This window comes from Schistocerca piceifrons, chromosome 3 (genome assembly GCF_021461385.2).
Source record: "Schistocerca piceifrons isolate TAMUIC-IGC-003096 chromosome 3, iqSchPice1.1, whole genome shotgun sequence".
Classification (NCBI taxonomy): domain Eukaryota; kingdom Metazoa; phylum Arthropoda; class Insecta; order Orthoptera; family Acrididae; genus Schistocerca; species Schistocerca piceifrons.
This window is the reverse complement of record NC_060140.1, coordinates 917,585,429-917,607,299: the sequence shown is the minus strand read 5'-3', so window position 1 is coordinate 917,607,299 and position 21,871 is coordinate 917,585,429. Positions and strand designations below refer to the sequence as shown.

The 21,871-nt window shown below is 37.5% G+C and overlaps 1 protein-coding gene across 1 annotated transcript in view; it reads left to right on the top strand.

The window, feature by feature from the left end:
- LOC124787920 (RRP12-like protein) overlaps positions 1 to 21,871 on the top strand; it is a 140,734-nt gene that overhangs the window by 106,293 nt on the left and 12,570 nt on the right. The window contains exons 15-20 of the mRNA XM_047254907.1: positions 4,420 to 4,584; positions 10,358 to 10,490; positions 10,576 to 10,733; positions 10,825 to 11,087; positions 14,591 to 14,754; positions 14,923 to 15,084. Coding sequence (XP_047110863.1) covers positions 4,420 to 4,584; positions 10,358 to 10,490; positions 10,576 to 10,733; positions 10,825 to 11,087; positions 14,591 to 14,754; positions 14,923 to 15,084 — 1,045 coding nt within the window. The remainder of the gene's footprint in view (positions 1 to 4,419; positions 4,585 to 10,357; positions 10,491 to 10,575; positions 10,734 to 10,824; positions 11,088 to 14,590; positions 14,755 to 14,922; positions 15,085 to 21,871) is intronic.

Below are 21,871 nucleotides of genomic sequence, written 5' to 3'. Positions count from 1 at the left end.
AGTTTGGATTCCGTAGAAATTTTGGAACACGCGAGGCGGTACTGACCCTACGGCTTATATTAGAAGATAGATTAAGGAAAGACAAACCTACTTTTCTAGCATTTGTAGACTTAAAGAAAGCTTTTGACAGTGTTGACTGGAATACTGAAGGTGACGGGAGTCAAATACAGGGAGCAAAAGGCTATTTACAATTTGTACAGAAACCAGATTGCAGTTATAAGAGTCGAGGGGCATGAAAGGGAAGCATTGGTTGGGAATGGAATGAGACAGGGTTGTAGTCTATCCCCGATGTTATTCAATCTGTATATTGAGCAAGAAGTGAAGAAAACAAAAGAAAAATTCAGAGTAGGAATTAAAAGTCATGGAGAAGAAATAAAAACTTTGGGGTTTGCCGATGACATTGTAATTCCGTCAGAGATAGCAAAGGACCTGGAAGAGCAGTTGAATGGAATGGACAGTGTCTTGAAAGGAGGATATAAGATGAAAATCAACAAAACCAAATTAAGGGTAATGGAATGTAGTTGCATTAAATCAGGTGACGCTGAGGGAATTAGATTAGGATATGAGTCACTTAAAGTGAAGGATGAGTTTTGCTGTTTGGGGAGCAAAATAACTGATGATGGTCAAAATAGAGAGGATATAAAATGTAGGCTGGCAATGGCAAGGAAAGTGTTTCTGAAGAAGAAAAATATGTTAACATCGAGTATAGTTTTTAATTGTCAGGAAGTCGTTTCTGGAAGTATTTGTATGGAGTGTAGCCATGTATGGAAGTGAAACATGGATGGTAAACAGTTTAGAAAAGAAGAGAATAGAAGCTTTTGAAATGTGGTGCTACAGAAGAATGCTGAAGAATGGATGGGTAGATCACGTAACTAATGATGAGGAACTGAACAGATTTGGGGAGAAGAGAAATTTGTGGCACAACCTGACTATAAGAAGGGATCAGGTGGTAGGAAATGTTCTGAGGCATCAAGGGATCACCAATTTAGTATTGGTGGGAAGCGTGGAGGTTATAAATCATAGAGGAAGACAAAGGGATGAATACACTAAGAAGATTCAGAAGGATGTAGGGTGCAGTAGTTACTCAGAGATGGAGAAGCTTGGACAGGATAGGGTAGCATGGATAGATGCATCAAACCAGTCTCTGGACTGAAGACCGTAACAACAACAACAACAACAAAAAAAAAAAACCGTTTATCATTGGTAAGTTGCTCAAACAAAAGTGTGCAGTTTCGAAGCTTCTATTTTAAAATGTTGCTGTTGTCGTCATCGTCGTTGTCTTCAGTCTTAAGATGAGACTGATGCAGCGCTTGATGCTAGTCTATGCTGTGTCTGCATAACTATTTAAAGTATAGCTGCTCAAATTTGCTTTTGCAAATACATTTCAAAATACTTCATATCAACTATTTAATCATCCAATACCATGTTACACACAGCTTTCAAAGATGATAGCTAATAGCTACAGTGCAATGCTATCATCTATCATATGGTGAAATTGCATGAAGTTGTTAGAAGTTCTTAATTCAGAGGTTCGTAATGAAAGTGTTTATTCGCTGTGAAATATTAACTTCTGTAGTTTTAAAGATACTGAAGTACTGTTGTAGATTTAAAAAAATCTACTCCCCAAGCAGCAGGAGAAGAACACACACATAAAATTTGTACATTACTTTTTCAAAAACTGATTGTTTTCGCTGAAATATTGTTGTGTCATTGGATGCGCCTCATTTTTCTGAGAGCACAGATGTATACAGGTTTTATGTAAAAGCCTTTTTTTAAAAAAATTACTGCTACCAGTCACAAACTTAAAAAAAAAAAATAGTCAAAGTGGCTTCAAATTCTATTCAGGTTTTCTTTAGCACTTGACTGTAAATTATCATAGATTCTCAGAGAGTTGTACGGAGCCATCTTTCAACTTGTTTGACACTTTGCCCTTTTTTGGTGCGTTGTCTGGTCTCTTTAAGTGTCAAAATTCCCAATACCGGAATTAACCTGTTTCTGGTCACGTGTTCCTTGTCTCTGCACCTAATCTTGCCTGGAACAGCCATGTGACATCCCCACCTGCTCGTACCCATCCTAGATCCAAGCAACTTCACTTCTCCTCAGTACCAGCAGGAGGTGGACAAATAACTCGTGCACATACTCATAATGATACAACTGGTGTTATGAGTGTGCCTCAGTGAAGATTTAATAGATAACACCCACCAGCTGTGTAGGGCGCTAAGAATATATTGGCTGATAACCAAAGAACATCAATCGTTTTCTTTTCCTCAGTAAATTTGAGGAAAGACCTAATTCCACTTGTAACAATCCCCTTGCATGAATTTTGAAGTTGCACCTGGTTTTTACGTATCTTGAAGTCCCATATCTTGCTACACTGAAAAAAATGTAACTGGAAACTGTTGTTATGAAAGATTGTGTGGAATGTGGTTGACCAAACAATAAATGAATTTTAATAGTAGGTCATCACACTTCATTTGCACTGTTGTTGTTGATTGGCAGTTCCAGTTTTACAGATCACCATTTATACGGGTAAAAAGACATGTATTTATTCCTTTTCAGACACATATGGAAGAAAACTCATCAAACTACTTACCAAAGTCACAGCATTTGTTCAGTTTCACCATGGCATAATGAACAGCGACAGAAACAGGAAGTAACGATGCACACAAAGTAGTTTTTAATCTGATCACCAAGTGTAATAATATTGCCCAGAAAATAGTTTTAGTAGAATATTAGCACTTTAAAGTTAGCATGCTGACTAAAGAGCCTGGATAGTGTTATAAATGATAGATACATGGTATAACTTAGTTTTTTTTTATGCTGTACCAAAATGTAAAATTTCACGGAAGTGTTATAATCTTGTTAAACTGTTACCGGCTTTAATGTGAACCACCATCATGATGTGACACTGCAGTTATCTAGTCGCAGACTTTTGCTGTAACCAATATAACCACTTGTGATCACTAATTAGATTTGACATGGAGATGTTAACCGAGTGCTTTCCAATCCATGACTGGCAATTTTGGGGGAGAGATGGCTATTTAAAGACAGGTGTAAGAATATGATATTTCTGAAACTTGTTAATGCTTTCTAGTTTGGCTAGGTTAGAGTTTATTATTCTGCATGTGCTCTAAGACTTAACTGTTTGCTTGTCGTAAGAAAAATGTTTCAGGGTAATAATTCACAAAAGTATAGGGAGCAGTATTATACATGCATCATCTGAAAGCTTCTATTTTTGAGTATGGCATCCATCTTAAAATAAATGTTTTATGATTCTACATTATTCAAAATCTTAATTACTGACTCACTTAATTCGTGAGATGTGTTGTCCAATTCAAAAAAATTACGGCAATAAAATTATGTCATCAAAATTCAGAATCTTGCAGATTAATTTTAGGTAATTCAGTATATTTTCTCAAAAAGTTGAGAGTATCTGCTTTTGAATGAGAGAGAACAGTACCTCCTATACTGTCAAACTGCTCAAAATATTTTTTAGTGATATGCCGTTGTTGCAGCTTCAGTTAGCCATAACTTTTAATTACTCAGGCCTCTAATAAAACCATTTGCATAATTGTTGTCAGTAATATAAATATAAACCATTGAAATATAAGTGTACATATTACTTATTATGTATACAGCTGCAATAAGTATAGAGTGAAAAAGTGAAAAAAATTTGTTGTTCTTGGGAGCAGAAAACATAGATTAAATTCTAACTTGCTAAATTTCACATCAGGCTGTATTTTTAAAATGTACTTTCTTCAGCACTACTAGTTTGAGACATGGCTCATTTTGGAGTGCATTTACAACAAATCTGGATACACTGTCCTCATCTCATGATACAAAAATTGCGTGACGTGTGTAATTGTGCATAGTACGGTTGTAAAAGTGTGTGAGCTCGCTGATGATACATGACAGAGTAATACTGACTGCTGTGGATGCGGGTGCACATTGAGTCTCATAGTGCACCAGCATTCTCAGCAGTCTGTATCACTCTGTCGTCTATCGTCCCAGTGAAATGATGTCATTCCTCACTGCAGAAGGTCTGATAACAGATTATGATTTAATAGTATGTCCACTGTTCACTTTGCAAATGAAGAGCAGCTGTATAGATGCACAGACTTGTGTAGTGATGACTAGATATGCATTGCCAAAGGGGATGTGCCTGGAGTGGAGTATGTACCAGCGAATGTGGATGAGTAACTGATGACTTATACACCCTAAGAAAGTGCCTCCCCATTGTGGAGACTATGATAAGTTAGCCAGACTACAAGTGCATGTGTACATAGATGTAAGATTTTACTGTAACAACATCAGTTCAGTGTTGCAGCATTAGTCCACCAGCTGCTTTTGGTTATAAAACATTATGTGGAGAACTTTTACCTTAGGGAAATTCACCATTTCATGTATCTCTGTTTGTAGCCTCGGCTACGGTGTCTTATACATTTGATGAGAGAACTTGGGGATCCTGACAATGAACTTGTTGAGCAAGTGATACCAGAAGCTGTCCTTTGCTGTAAAGACATAAATGAACGTTGTCGGACTGCTGCTTATGCGCTGCTGGTTGAAGTTGGAGAAGCCATGCGGGTATGTATGCTTGCAAGTGATATCTTGAAATACATTGTGAAGCTTTCTTGCTACTAAATTAATGAAATTTGATTGAGATAGTCACATAACTAAATTTATCTTGCTTGCCAGTGGTAATTTTGCGTGTCCTGTATGTTGTTGAGCTCCATTTGATGGAACAAATTCAAAACATTCCAGGTATACCAGGAGTCTCTTGAAATTAGCATTTTTAGTAGACTGGCATGCCATAAAACCATTAAATTCAAATAATGTATTTAAATCTTATGTACCTGTCATAAAATTTTTGTGCTTATAAAGCTATTGTTGAATATCTCGGAAAAGATTTACAAAACATTTTTAAATAGATATATAAAACGTCTGTTCTAATAACTGTGGAAATATCAGTAGTTAATAACTTGTATGAAGGGGAATCAGTTAGTCTTTGCCTCTGCTGTAAATGCAGTGTCAACATATTACTGATCACATACTATAGACATTGGTTCCTGCCATCTACTAATGCACATGTGTGTTGAGAATCAGCTTCTAGCATTTGTGCTGAGTGCTGATCTGAAAGTCTTCCTACATTTTGTAACAACTGCGTTACTGCAAACAGGCTTAGAGAGGTGCAAAAATTATCTCACCATTCTTATATACATGGCATTAGTGACAACAATCATATTTTGATTCATTGAGGTATACTGAACATTATTTTTTTACTTCTGACTATATCTTCATGAAAAGAAAGATGTGCTGTTGCTTGATTTTGCTATTGCATATCTGTTGGAATATTCTATAAGTACGTATCTTGTTTGCTAAATGATGATTTAAAACTGCTTTAAAGGCTCTCTGGAACGATACTGTCAACCTTGCCTCCATTATGTAGAATCTCTTCACCTCATTAATGAACAGTGTGTGCTTGGTTTCATATGATCAGCACTTGAGGATCCCATATTGATTCATGTGCATGAGCTGTTTGTTCTCCACAAATGTCATCATCTTTCGTGGCATGTAAAATATGTGTTGTTCATACTTTTTTTCAGAAGAAAAATTTTTGTCAGTAAACTATGATATTAAAATTTCTGTTGGTGGGCTGTGTGGATGTCATCATTAGCAAGCAACTAGTGAAATAAGGATGGAGGCTTATGGTAGGAACCAAATTTTGACTCTGTTAGGAGCAAGTCTTTAAAAATATCAAAATGGGCAGCATGATGGAATTCAGTTGTGTTTGATATGCATTTTCTTTAAATGAGTTCTCACAGTTATTTTTCAAGTTAGCATAGATTTCACTTTCTTCCAGTACATTAAGTAAGATGACTCTTTGTTTGTGGCTAAATATCATATTGACAATGTGTTCACCATATCCTGTCTTATAACTATGTTCGCACATACGAGGTCTATCCAAAAAGTTCTGGAACTTTGTCCATAAAATTTTTCATATGCTTACCCTTTACTTATTGTGCATGGTTTCCTTTGAAATACTATCCTCCAAAATTGATACACTGCTCCTAATGTTGTTTCCACTTCCACAAGCAGTCTTGGTATGCCACTTGCTGGATTGTCTGCAAATTTTTGTAGACCCATGTTTCATCAGCAGTTATGATTTTCTTAAGAAACATCTCTTGCTCATTTGTGCAATCCAAAAGCAATTCGTAGGTTTCGAGGTGGAGGTCCTTCCAGTCTTGACACATGAGATGTGGGATGAACTTGGTGGCAGCACGATGCATTCCAAAATGCTGTATCAGGGTTTCATGACATGATACAACTAAAATATTACATGCTTCTGCAATGTCTCAGACAGTCTGTCTTCGATTGGCGTGCACAGTTTCATTGATGTTCTTGACATGAGAGTCATCAGTAGATGTCAAAGGGCGTCCTGAATGAGGGTCATCTTTAACTTTCGTCCGGCCATTTTTAAATCATGTGAACTATTTGTTACATCATGTATGGCTTAAGCACTCATCACCATAAGCTTCCTGCATCATTTGGGGCATCATCTCAGTAAAGGATTTATTGAGTTTCACGCAAAATTTAACATACAAAATTTAAGTCAGAGGCATTGCTCCTCTATTCCGCCATCTCAAAATTCACAAACGGTGCGACACAACATTCTACTCAGTACAGCACTGAACAATAACTAATAGACAAACAGCACTGAAACTTATGGCAGTTACACATTAGACACAGGCATGCGCAGAGATGACAACTGCATTTCGCTCCAACACACCATTCGCATAAATGTTCCAGAATTTTTTGAACAGATCTCGTATGTTCCTTGAATTGCATCATAGAGTGATAAATCAATTTTGTGTTCAAATAAATTAAAATGCAACCTAGCAGGGAATTCAGTTATTTATTTAGACATTTTTAAAAGTTATTTCACTGTGAAAAATTAGAAACCAGGAGTAGCTCACTCAAACCACAGGATGAGAGAGACCCATTTCTCGTGAGGGCAAAGGGAAATGGACATGAAGGTAAAGGTATCAGAGAGAGGAGATCCAAGATAGTATATTGGTAAGCACTGAGCCAGCTTCGGTCCACACATAATATATGAACAATGTGAGAAATAAAGATGGATACAGGAAGAAAAATAAGAAGTAGAATGAAAAGTGCAGTTTCACCCCCACTCTTATTCCCTTGTTTTCAGTTTCTTTTCAATATTCTCTTTGTGTGTGTGATGCCACAAAGTGAGCATGACCATCACAAATCCTTCCCTTACCATGCAAAATAACATTCATCTTCACACACAGTTTCTATGACACCCATAAACATAAATCCTTAGACCTTCTTTCCCATCTCTGTGTGTGACCTTGGTAGTTTTGCATGGCATACATGCAAGAATATTGCTTAATGATTGATAAGAATAAGTAGTGACAGACAAATCATTTGGACCAGCAGCTTATTATCTTGGTAAACATGATATAGAACTGGTAACTGATATGTAATTCCAGCAGCTCATCATTTATTATTGCAAGTTCTAATCCTCTACCCCAGAATCATTTACTTTACTTGTCTCTCTCATGAACGATTATTTTGGCTAATTATGTTTCCCCCAAATCTATATACCATGTCTGTTAGTTCGTAAACAAATAATAAGGGGATTATTCATGATTTGTAGATTGGTTGACAGCTTCATAAACAAGACTGAAATCATCACTAAACTTTAGGACAGTGTCCCTCTCGGAGCTAACTTATTTAAAAAAAAAAACTAACACACACACACACACACACACACACACACATACACACAAAAGAGAGAGAGAGAGGGAGAGAGAGAGAGCTACTGCTGTGTGACTGGGATAAGCAGTTGTCTGTATGCAATGGGTAAGAGGAACATGGAGAAGACAGGAGGGAGGGGTGGAGGAAAGGAAGTATCGTAGCTGGGAGGGAGAAGTGCCAAGGGAATGGAAGAGGAATGTGGTGCTTAAAAGCCCGCCATGGTGCAGGCAGGGAACATTGCATGTGGCACAATGAAGTGGATCACTGAGTTGTGCTTGGATCAGGGGGGGGGGGGGGGGAGGGAGAGAGAGAGAGAGAGAGAGAGAGAGAGAGAGAGAGAGAGAGAGAGAGAGAGAACTGAGGAAGGGGAAGCTGGAAGAGAGAACAATAGGAGATAAAATAAATGAGATGAAGTGGGAGGCACGGAGACAGGGCTGGAGGTTTGTGTGTAACTGAGGCTAGCAGAGGAGGATGTGTGTAAGGATAGTTCTCACCTGTACAGTCCATAGAAGATGGTACTCTGGGTATTGAAAGGAAGAGGAAGTGCTGGTGGGGGGTAGGGGGGGGGAGGGGGGGGAGAGATTCAGATGGCACAGGATGGGTGAAGCAGTGTTGAAGTCAAGCATGTTGTGCTCGATGGCAAACTCTGCCACTGAATGGTCAGGTTTGCTTTTGGCCACAATTTGTAGGGGGGCATTAATTCAGGTGGACAGCTTGTTGGTGGTCACATCCACAAAAAGGCTGCACAGAAGTTACTGCAGGGGTGCTGTATGTACATAACTGCTTTCACAAGTATTCCAGCCTCTGATAGGATAGGATGCACTTGTGACAAGAGAGAATAGACTGCACCTACATCAGCTACGGGGTTATGACCAATGTGATGTTCGTCAGGTGTGTAATCCGAATCTTTGTGACTCATAAATTGTTATCTCAAAATGTTTCTTGTGTCCACAGAATATTGTAACTATAAATGAACAAGTAAGCTCACACAATGTGCATGTCTGCTAAATTTATAAAGTGAAAATAACTGACATTTGAGTATAACAATGAAAACAATCAATTTTTGACAAAATAATTTAATTGGATGGATAGAAAATCTACTCACCAAGTGGCAGCAGAACTCACATGTACAAGAAGGCTGTAATCAGGCAAGCTTTTGGAGCCAGTGGCTCCTCTTTCAGGCAGAAGGGTTGAAGGGGAAGGAAAAGAACTGGAGAGGTCTGGGAAAAGGGGTAGATTTTGAGAAAGTCACCCAGAACCGTGGGTCAGGGGAGACTTACTGCACGGGATGAGAAGGAAAGAACCAGTCTTTCCTTCTCGTCCTGTGTAATAAATCTCCCCTGACCATATTTGTGTTCTGCTGCCACTTGGTGAGTAGATTTTTTATCTATCCAGTTAAATTATTTAGACATGTCAAATGTATGATTTCTTATGACTGGTTGTAGAGCCCTAAGATGTATGTGGGAGTTATAAATGTATGTTCTGTATTGTGGAACACCATCTTAACCTGCATGATAGGATATTATGCCTGTCAGCCTTTCTCATTTCCTGCAGTCACAGTAATATTTAGCTACATGCTTAAGTGTTTATAATACTTCTTTCTCCTCTGGTAAGTAGTACCAGCAGTGTTGTTAGATGTTAGTGGTTCATGAAAAAGTTGGGCAGTATTCTATTTAATGTGTAATGTTGAACTCCCACATTAGACTTCTTTTTAGGCTTGCTACTATTCCTATAGCAGTGTAGTAAACATAATTGATTATTTTAATGTTCAGGCACTTGTCATGGTGTTAATTTTTGACTGGCAAACATCATTGGTACACAGTCATTATGTTTCTCAGAAATTGTTAATGTTATCTTAATATTAGTTTTGTTCTTCTGAATTTTGATTCAGAGAATGTGTTTCACTTTTATTGTAAGATATTTTGCCACACTCCTATGATGATCTATCCACATTTTTAAAGATGTATGTGTGATACTACATGTATTGTTGGTTGAAGGTGCAAAATGTGTTTCTTGTCTATAAATATAACTGCATAAAATTTTCTCATGATAAGATGTCCCATTAATGAGAACTGTGTTCAGGAAATTGTTTAGCGACAGTTTTCCTGGCAACCTTTCTTTTCTCTAAAGTAGGAATGGTTCCCTCGTTCAGTTCAATGATTTCTGTGTACTTCGTCTTTATTGCGGTTTCATTTCTCTCCACTATGCACAGGACCCTGCATTGGCTTATACAAGGTGTCCCAAGAGGAATATCAGTATTCAGTGGTGTGACAGGAATGATCATTCGAAGCAAAAAATTCTACTAAATGTGGCCTCCAAAACACAGACTTTAAGAGCTATGAGTTACTCGTTCATCTTTGCTACTGTGAAACATGTCTTTTCTGCTGAACAAGTGCTCATAACTCTTAATGTAAATATTTTAGTGCTTATGTTTATTAGACTTTTTTTTTTTTTTTTTGCTTTAAATGATCGTTTCTATCACTTGGTTTTGTTTCATGAAGTAGTTGGAAGTGATATACCTTCCATCTCTGTTTCATGCTGTTACTATAATTCTTAATGTAAAGACTGTGGTTTGCAGAGATGGGCACACAAGCCAGACGTTGATGTGCTTCGAGACTACATGGGACTGTTGATGGTGGGCCTAGCAGGGCAACCAAGAATGGCATCTGCATCTTTGTTGGCTCTCACTAAAGTTATCCATCACTTGAAAGGTGAGTTGTTATATCACCCTTATGTATAAGTATTTAGACGTCTGTCAGAAGTATTTGAAAGTTCTTATAACATTACATGTTGCAGATATAATTCCGGTTGATTTGGTTGAGCAAATGTTGGACAATGTTTGTCTTCTACTGCTGTCCTCCACTCGTGAAATTGTCGTTTCTTGTCTCAGTTACATCAAGATGTTTGTAACTTCCTTCCCACCAAGTATTGTCACACCAGCTGTGCCCACTATTGTAAGTCTATGAACTTCATGGTAGTGCTTCTTTTGTATTTTGCCATACATTCTCTCTTCTGCCAAATATGATAGCATGACTTCTGTTCCAGGTAAAAAGTTTTGTTGGCATGACAGAAGATTGCAAACGACATTTTAGACTGAAGACACGGAACATACTTAGCAGATTTGTCCGGAAATATGATTATGACACAATAGCAAATATGATACCGAGCTCGGATACTGTCATGCACAAGCGATTAAAGAATATACGAAAAGTTCAGTCAAAGAAGAAGCGTGATAAAGAGAAAAGTGAGGTTGGCTCTTCTGATGATGATGAGGATGAACAGTTCAAAATAAAAGGACAACCAAAGAGGTGTGTAACTTTTCCTGCTGGATTGGAAATTTAAATTTATTTTAGGTGAAGAAGAGTTTTTTACATTCTCATTATTCGTCTTGTTTTTGATTTCTTCCCTTTTGCACCACCCCAGCTTAAAAGGCGAAGACAAATTCAAACTATTTATTGCCCCAATAACGGTTGCCCCCATCTTGTCTTTGATTTATGATAAGAGTTTTAACTTAAGCTTCAGTTAAACATTGCTTACCCTTACACGTTCAGTTTAGCTATTCTTCATGAAATAAAGTCCTAAGGTCATTATTGCAACTCAAGAACAGAGGTAAATAAATTTTCTTCAAGCATTTCTTGTCAAGTAAGTGTTATTACTAACCAGGAAAAAGATACCAGTCAGTTCATCGATCTCAACATTTATTGCATGCAGCTTAAGGAGCAAAAACTGTTACTACTATTCCATGTGTAATTATGTTACATTGAAATGTCACTGTTGTGATAGCATTCACAGCGGCCCTGAGTTTTAGAGGTTTTTTTTCCACAGATTTAATAAATTGTAAAAATGACATAATGTATAAAACCATAAGCTGTTTAATTTATTCTTTATTCTGCAAACATTTTTGGTTAAAGACTGTTATCTAGGACAGATTTTTGTTAATGTTGAGAGTTAAATACAGACATTAAAATACCACATTGCCAGAAATATAATATTTATAGATTGTGTCAGTGCATTTACCTTTAAATGACTAAACAATATTTATAAACACTATATTTTTTGCATTATGTAACTTTTGCTGTTAACAAAAATCTGGGCTGGATAATAGTCTTTGACCAAGAACAGTCGCACAATAAAGTATAAATTGTACAACAGCTTAAAGTGTTACGTGATGCCATTTGTGCAGGATTTTGGAGTATTGTTAGTGTTAATCTTTTTATTACTAGTAGCTTCATCCCAGTTGTTAGACTTAATATAGCCTTGTTGTAGGATGCATGATTGGTCATAGAATTGCTTCTAAGTGGTATAACAAAATGAATTATAACCATATTTGATCCCATTTGGAACCATTGTGTGCAATGATTGTAGAATATGTTTGTAAAAAGGAAAAGGGATTCAGCAGTCAGTCACAAATCCAATCAGTAGTTTTTGACTGTGTATCTTAATTTCAGCTGTTGAATAGCTATCTTCAGTACTAAAGAAATAACAGGCAATCATCCAAAAATCAGTACTTAAAAGATATAAATTAAAACCACACTGTGAAAATAGTATTGACAAAATTTGGTAGCATACCATCTAAGTTGAGTCATGTAGACTTTTAAAGCTTTTGACATAGACTTTTACAGCTTTTGACAATATGTTGTTAAACAACTTTTAGGGCATACATGGCCTGATTCTAAATGTGGCTGTTGTTTGCAAAGTACAAGTAGTCTTGGCTTACATCATATGGGTAGAGCAATGCCTTCTATACCAGTAACATTGACTTAAAATTGTGTGTTCAGTTTTTTATAAAAATGATATTAATTTTTTAAAGAAACCAAAATGAAGTATCCTTTATTAGAATTAAAAATTTACATGTTAAAAGATTGCAAATTATTGAGTTTGTGGAAGAAGCTTTGGAAAAATATAAAACATTTGTGTGAAGCAGCATGTTTACATTGTTTTTAAAATAAAGTGTTGTGAACTTTCCATAAAACTAAAGATGTTGATTTTGTTGTGAACAAGAAGGGTTTTTCAGGAAATGGCCATACTATGCCACAAAGGAAATGGATCTGAAAAGAAGTTACTGAAAAGAGATAGTACTTTCATATAAGAGCTGTTAATATATTAAAATCTTCACCGTATGTGTTACTGTGCATATTTGCTGCCAAGTTCTTCAAGTGGCTAGTGACACCATCTCTCACTTGCTCTTCACTTCCTGTTCACATGTAGGCTACAAAATAGTTATTCTTGGTGAACAGATAATTAATATTTGCATATTAATTGTATCTAGTTGCTGTATCAAAATGGAATTGACACTCTATCACAAGTGTTGGAGGTGCTGAGTTGCAGACAGGCACAACAAAAAGACTGTCAGACAAAGCTTTCAGCCAAATAGGCCTTCATCAGAATAGACAACATTCACACAAACGCCTTGGCGCCAGAGGCTGTGTTTATGTGTATGAACTGCATCTGTGTGTGTGTGTGTGTGTGTGTGTGTGTGTGTGTGTGTTATCTATTCTGACGAATGTTGTGCCTATCTGTGGCTCAGCATCTCTGTTATATGGTGAGTAACAACTATCCTTTTCATAATATTGTCACTATTACATCCTGGATTTTGCATTGTTTGATATCACCTGCACTAAATACTTAAAGTATTTTGCATGTGCTATATGCACATTCCAAAGACATTCAACACGAATGAAGATAAATCTGATCTCGGTCAATGTTTAACACTATTCAGTGACTGCCAACTTCAGCTAACAGAAGCACTATGTTTAGTTCATCTGTTAGTCAATAAATAATAAGGTTTCTGCAGTACCCAGAAATATTGCTCCTGTATGCTGCAGTACACAGGCTTGATTAGAACTACACAGGACTATCTCAGAACAAATAATGTTGATGAAACCCTACTAAAGACAGCTTCTCTTGAGCAAAAAGGTGACCACCAGTCTGTTAGCAGGAAATCAATGAATTGTGAATGTGCCCATTTAATCAGAGTGACAGTCAATCCAATTATCTTCAGACACCAGTGTAGCAGCAGCATCCCTGTAGCATATGATGAGTTGTTGTACTGTAGTTTAATTCTGGCATGACAAACTTGCTCTACATCTTAAATTGTGCCTATTTGTAGTTAGCTAATTTTACAATTTTGAACATGACACCCAGCTGTCACTATGGTTCAACTCAAGGGCTTTTGTCACACACTGTTGATACATGGCAAAGCAAATTTTTTTCCTCCTGTCAGGATGCAGAAGCTTCAGACTCAATTAAGTAGAACTTTCAAGCAGTTTGTACCTCATGTGTCATTCCTACTTTCATAGGCATAGATGCACTAAGCACATTGTTGTCTGCTATCTTAACTTGTCAGTAACTGATAAACAACTTTTTGTAATGTGAAATATTGAACTGATCCAATTAAGATGCATACAACACATGATGGCTTTGTTTTCATCAGTGTTTATAGAGATAATATACAGAATATACAATTAAATTAAGGACATTGCTCATTTGTTATAGAAATAACTTTTCAACAACTGTATAATGTCCATCATATGTAGCCATTAAGGGCTGCAGCTGCTCTTGTTTTTTCATATTGCAGTAAAATGGAAGAAAACATGTCTACATTGATCAGTTCAACATTTCATTTAAATATTTTCAATGTGCAACTAAAGTCCATTGTCTACTTGGAAATTAAAAAATAACTATTTCTGAATACTTAAATATTTATCATAAAATGATTTCATTTTCTAAGATGACTTTAAGCAAATTCGCGCTTCTTCATTGACTACTAAGGCACTTTTATAACTTTGTTCAATTTATTCATATTTTACAGTATTGAAGAAATTCTTGCAGAGTCAGATGACTCTGACTTTGAAGAGCATTCTGAAAGAAGCAAAGTTGTTTCTAAAAGGAAGAAACAACCAGGCACATGGATCAAAGAGGATGAGGAGTCATTCATTGATTTTACTGATACATCAGCTGCAAAGAGAATTACAGGTACTCTAGTGGAAAAAAGTTCAAAATTTTTATACACATAAGCAGCATTTTGCAACAATGCCTAGTTAGTTCCTAATCATTGCAGATTTATTCAGATGAGTTAATATATTTGTTTATATTGTCTTAGCTAATGAAAAAGGATAAATCATTATTTTCCTACAATTTCAGCAACAAATCCACGTTCTGTAGTCTCAAAAGAAATCAAGAGGAAGAAGGCATCAGATTTCAAGGTTGCTTCTGATGGGAGGCTAATAATTACAGAGGACAGTGATGATGAAAATGAGTCTTCAAATAAATTTAAGAAGCTTCACTTGAGTGACTCAGAGAGTGGTGAGTTACAGTTTTATTAATTTTAATAATTTTCTTGTAAGTGGTGCTTATTACTCTTTATGCCATATGGCAGACTATTGCAGTGTTGTTTCAAGGAAAACTGATGGTGCTCATCACAGCTAACATCATACAGACTTGAAGTTAATTGCACACATGCCCACACACATGTGAGCGCACATGCACACTTCCCACTTCGTGTGAACACCTACAGGCAGTGTTTTGTTTTGACATATTCGTGCCTGTTGAAAATTGGTTTATAATGAATTTGCTGCCATTAAACTATGAAAAAATTGCTATATGCATTTCAGCACCTGAGAGAGATTTCTGCAAAATATTACATTAAATATTGTACAAGTTTATTTGCCAGCTAGCCCAACAGATGAAGAGATTGAAGAAATGTGTGATGAGATAGAAGGAATTGTTCAGATAGTTAAGGGAGAAAAAAAATTTAATAGTCATGGGGGACTGGAATTTGATACTAGGAAAAGGAAGGGAAGGAAAAAAAGTAGGTGAATATGGACTGGGGGAAAGGAATGAAAGAGGAAGCTGCCTGGTAGAATTTTGCACAGGGCATAATTTAATCATAGCTAACTCTTGTTTTAAGAATTGTGACAGGAGGTTGTATATGTGGAAGAGACCTGAAGACACCGAAAGGTTTCATTCAGATTGACTATATAATGGTAGGACAGAGACTTAGAAACCAGATTTCAACTTCTAAGACATTTCCAGGGGCAGATGTGGACTCTGACCACAATTTATTGGTTATGAGCTGTAGATTAAAACTGAAGATGTTGATTTTGTTGTGAACAAGAAGGGTTTTTCAGGAAATGGCCATACTATGCCACAAAGGAAATGGATCTGATTACCTGTAGTAATTTAAGGAGATGGTACCTGGATAAACTTAAATAACCAGAGGTTGTAGAGAGTTTCAGAGGAAGCATTACGGAATGACTGACAAGAACAGGGGAAACGAATACGGTAGAAGAAGAATGTATAGCTTTGAGAAACGAAATGGGGAAGGCAGCAGAGGATCAAATATGTAAAAAGAAGAGAGCTTGTAGAAATCCGTGGGCAACAGAAGAGGTATTGAATTTCATTGAAGAAAAGAGAAAATATATAAAAAATTAAATGATGAAGGCAAAAGGTAATACAAATGGCTAAAAAATGACACCAACAGAAAATGCAAAATGGCTAAGCAGGAATGGTTAGAGGACAAATGTAAGGATTTAGAAGCACATATCATAAGGGGAAAGATAGATGCCATCTACAGGAAAATTAGGGAGACCTTTGCAGAAAAGAGAACAACCTGTATCAATATCAAGAACTCAGACTGAAAATCAGTCCTAAGCAAAGAAGGGAAATCAGAAAGGTGAAGGGAGTATATAGAGGGTCTATGCAAGGGAGATGTACTTCAGGGCAGTGTTATGGAAAAGGAAGATGAGATGGGAGATACGATACCGCATGAAGAATTTGACAGAGCACTGAAAGATCTAAGTCGAGACAAGGCCCCAGGAGTACCGTATTTACTCGAATCTAAGCCACACTTTTTTTCCGGTTTTCGTAATCCAAAAAACCGCCTGCGGCTTAGAATCGAGTGCAAAGCAAGCCGAAGTTCTGAGAAATGTTGGTAGGTGCCGCCACAACTAACTTCTGCCGTCGAATATATGTAGCGCTACACAGGCATGCTTTGTAGGCACAAAGATAAATACTGGTGCCAAAACCTCTGCGTCAGTAAATAAATTTAAAAAAAAAAAGGTGGAAGACGAGCTTTTTTTTCTCCGCCCCGAGTTTCGACCACTGCATTTTCATACATTATCCAACGAAGTAAATACAAATTCCGTATTGTTCATCTTCGAATGTAGCAGAAATGGCCAAATCTACTTTCTGAATTTTTTCCTACCTGTGGGAAGAGATGGTTGCTAATAGGAACCTGATGAAATGTGAATCACATGCAGTATTCTCTTCACCATAAGAATAATACTAATATAAACATTTTGCCATGCATTCTTTCGTGTTTGCTGCTATCTCATTTAAATCCTGTGTGCCTAATAAACTACGAAACTAGAGCGAGACAACAGCAAACGCGGAAGAATATACGTAATGTGTCATGTTTATATTCGTATTATTCTTATGCCTAATAGTGATACAGTCATAAATGAAGCAAGGCAACTGACTAGATTTTTAAATCTAAGATGACTCTAATTTCTGTGCAGAATTTGATGTACTAAAGAAGCGGCCGCAAAGATTTTCAAATGAAGAAAAATTTTCGCCTAACTCTCGTTCAGAACATGTTCTATCATAGGCAGTCTATTATTTGGTTCTTGTTGATCATGATCAAAGAAAGCAGCAGTGTAAGTAACAACAAATAGCAGTCTCTTGCCATTGTTTCGCTGATGAGATGATTCCTCTCTCTCTCTCTCTCTCTCTCTCTCTTTTATTTAAAGCGGCAGTAGCACGCGCAAAAGCAAGCCATGCCGCGAGCGGCGACAGGCCGTAAACACGCACTATCAGAATGTGACAAACAATGCATGACAGAGACAGTACAGTAATGCATTTTCAGCTTATAGTGACCTAAACAACTATAACAAAGAAAACAGCACTTATCAGATCAAAGCAAAATAAGCAATCAATTCAAACCAGATGAAGCACATGAAAAAGGAAGTGTACCTGTATTAATACGGACGGAGCGCCTGCCGCATAGCAATGGCTACCTGGTAAAGCTAAACTGCTAAGCTTACGACTCGAACCAAACTACTGTAGCTGTATCGTCATTCATTCGACTTAAATTGTGTCTTATATTACAATGGACGAACTTTGTTTCGATTTGAAGGTGCTGCCTAAAACTTTTCTCTCCCCTTGAATTTCGAGTCTCAAATTTCAGGTGAGGCTTAGATTCAGGAATTTTTTTTTCCTTTATTTCGAGCCTCATTTTTCAGGTGCGGCTTAGATTCGAGTGCGGTTTAGATTCGAGTAAATATGGTAGACAACATTCCTTTAGAACTACTGATAGCCTTGGAAGTGCCACCCATCACAAAACTCTATCATCTTGCATGGAGTGTGTGAATAAAACCAGGTTATGTAATCACCCATGGGCCTAGGTGGAATCACACTTGTCATCCTATCATGTCATCGTAGTTTAGCCTCTTTTCCTAGTGTCTGGCATGGCGCTGATTGGTGTTTGCTTGTGCAGTGGCTGAACTGAACTGTTGGGGATGGGTCAGTGAAGTAATGGCTGGCAATGTGTCTGTTACGAATCCATGAGTTCTGCAACCAGGTGTGGTGTGTAAGACAGCACACATATTCTGCAGGTTTATTAATGAAGTGCTAAAGGCTCTAGACTTCTGTTTTGTTACTTATACAATGTTCTGGTAGCATAATGTCCACCAGAAGAACATGAATGTCATCTTTTAAACTTTTTCCACTGCTCCACCAAGTATGGAATATTACTGAACCTGCCAAATGCCTCATCAAAACTAGTAAAGTGAGCTTTATTAGATTCAAGATATCTGTGCTGGTTCCACATGTCTACCTCTGGGATTGGTTGCCATCCTGAGAGAGTAACTTGTCCCTATGTTAGGGCGAAACCCGCAACCATACCTCGTCATGATAAAAGTATATCACTCCCTGCAGTCCTATGTGCCCCATAGTGCATGTTGTGCCCCATAGTGCATGTTTCCACACTTCTGACATCAAATAAGTATCTATAGGTTTGAAGCATACCAAGTGAGACTGACATGGCACGCATTGCTCACACATCCTATTGCTAAAGTCCCCTTACTGATCTTTTCAGATCTGTCAGCCCATTCTGTGGGTGCAGTTCTGTGGCAGCATGTCAATGGAGTCTTGGGAGCCCTTATCTTTTTCACCAAAAGATCAGCAGAAAAAGTGTTCTTGGCCATCATTCTATACAGAGCTCCTGGCTACCTATGAAGTCATAAATTATTTCAGGGTTTTGGTCAAAGACTTTGTCTTCACCATATTTATGACTGTTGCCTTCTGAAATTCACATTTTCACAACCCCAGAACAACTATCCACCAGTCCAAATGAACCATCTAAATTTCATTGCCCAGTTCATGACCAAAATTCGGTACATCAGTGGTGCCAAAAATGTGGTTGGTGGTGTTCTGTCCAGAATTTGTGCCATATCTTAAGACCGTAAATTTCAATTGATGACAGTGGCACAGAACAATGGTGCAAAACTCAAGGACCTGCTGCAAGAAGTGTCAAGAGTACTGTGACAAATCCACATTCTGGCCATAGCTGTACCTATCCACATTACTCATCACCACATATTCCGCATCACTATGCCATTGCAGCATGTTCGAGTTCTTGCATGGACTTTGCCACACGTTCCATAGTTGGTGAAGTGGTGGAAAAAGTCTTCAAGATGACAGTTGTGTTCTTGTGGTGAAAATAATGCCACCAGAATGTTTTAGATGTCGGCAAAACAGAAGTCTAGGCCCTTTGGCACTTCATCAAGAAACCTGTGGAATGACTGCAGTGTTACGCAGCCCATATGACATGTAGGGCAAGTCCAATAGTGTTGCGTTAACTGTTTTGTGTATATCCTCTGGCACCACTAGCATCTGATTGTAGACCTTGACAAGATCCAGTGTGAAAAGAAATGTACGACTGGAAAGACGTTATAACAGGCAGTGGTCGGGAATCTTCAGAGCATTTAGTGCTGGGCTGTGCTTGCTTGAACCATAACATGGAATTCTCCCTTTGCGATCCTAAGTTTGTCCAGACTAAGGCTCTGTGGTAGAAAGAATGTGGGAGGACCAGCTTTGGTGGGGGTCCATCACACCCACTGGTCGCATAATCAATCGAAGTTCTGCTCAGAGGTGCAAGAGGGGAGGCAGTCCTGTAACAAATTTCACAATCAGACCACTGCACTAAATTAGTGGGCTGGTTATTAATGAAGTTAATTTGAACCCAGTCACAACTATGCTGCATATCAGGTATGAGTTCATAGGAGGACAGAAAACCTAGGAATATAATTGAGTGGATGATGTCAGTGACAACGAACTGCCTCTCGAAAGCTCATCGCAAGCCTAGTAGGTTCAAGTTTAATATTATTTAGCCTTGAGCTGCTAAGGAGTAACGTGTTTGCTGCAACCAGACTGAAGTTTTTGCAGGGTCCCCACTGCCTCAAGAGTGCCGCAGAGAATACACATACAGCTGAGCCAATGCTGGGAAAAAAAAAGAAAAAAAACTGCAGCTTGGTGACTTTATCATGTGTTTCTGTTAAATTGATGGCCAATTTTCTGTTGCTGGCTTACTCACCCTTTGGACAAGGGACACCTTATTGCTTTCCTCAAACAGAAGCATGGTTATTTGCATTGCTGTGCCCTTTCTTGAAATCTCAATGATAGAAAATGTTCCCCCAGTGTAGTAGGTGAGGACTGTGTTGGGCAAATCCACGAGAAGCAGTGGCTGCTGTTGCACAACATGGCCCCTATGGTGATGGGGATACTGATTCCTCACTTTAAAAGGAATCAGCAGTGGTTAAGCCATCATGAACCATACAAATACATTTATATAATTTTTCATGTGTATACTAATGTTCCACATAAACCACAAAGTACACCGTATTTTAAATCAGAATTATACTAGCACACAGTAGCATTACACAGTAAAATACATACTAAAAATGCTCTATAACATAAATCCATTCTAAAAAATTTCGGGAAACTGCTTTGTACTTCACCAAAGTTCACCTGATGTGACAGTGGTGTAAAACCTGCCGGCTGTTTATATACAATGTGTGCTGCAGCTTTTATGCAGCAATTTTATTTCTGTTACCTCAACTACCTTTGTAAATCACAGTTAAATTGTGAAGTTTGATGCTGTAGTTATAGGAGAAAAACTGACTGAATTATGTCACTATGAGTCGTGACAAAAGACACCCATTTTATGAAATTTTTCGAGTTATTTGGACGTTCTCTCACTCCCTAACCATCAAGACTTTTGGTATTGTCTTCTCCAAAGTGTATTAAACAATTTTAGAACATAATAAAAATGTCAGATTTAATTTGAATACCAGCGGAATATGGACTCATCTTCAATGCACCTCCGCCTTGTCATTATCTTTTTAGTGCTTGTATGCTCGCATTGCAAATCAAAATATAATTTTTAAGATGTTTAGACAGGGTTTCTAATGAAAATTGTGGAAGAGAGTTGGCAGAAGACATTTTTTGTAAAAGTGGACAAAAATAGTGATTTTTGGCATTTTTAGAATAATCATCAACTTTGCTCTGAACTTGTAACTATTGGAAAGCAATAGGAATATTAAATTTTCTACTCTAAGATTTTGTATTGCTGAGTTATTACGTACCAGGATTCAGATGTGTACTGCAATTACTTCCGGAGGTATAAATAGCTAAACTCCTACATTCTTCTGGGGTTTTGTTTTTTCTGGCAACTTCAAATTATCCATATGCAAATAGCTCACAATTTTTTATTATTATTTCACTTAGGAGAGCTCAAAACATTGTACAAGATGACCTAGTTCTGTTTCTTTCAAGAAAATATTACTGGAGATGATATGTCTCGATGTTGCCAAAAACTCATGGGTGTTTTGTTGATAGGTGCACAATGGGGTCAAACAAATGACTATATCACCAGAAGTACCGAATTAATGATTGTGAGTCTTTACAAATGTTCACTGGAGGGAACATGCGTGATGTTCATGGAAAAATTTCAACAAAATGTATGATGGTCATTTGGGAACCGGTAGACCACCTGACATGGAGTGATCCAATTGCATAGTAATCATGTGGATAT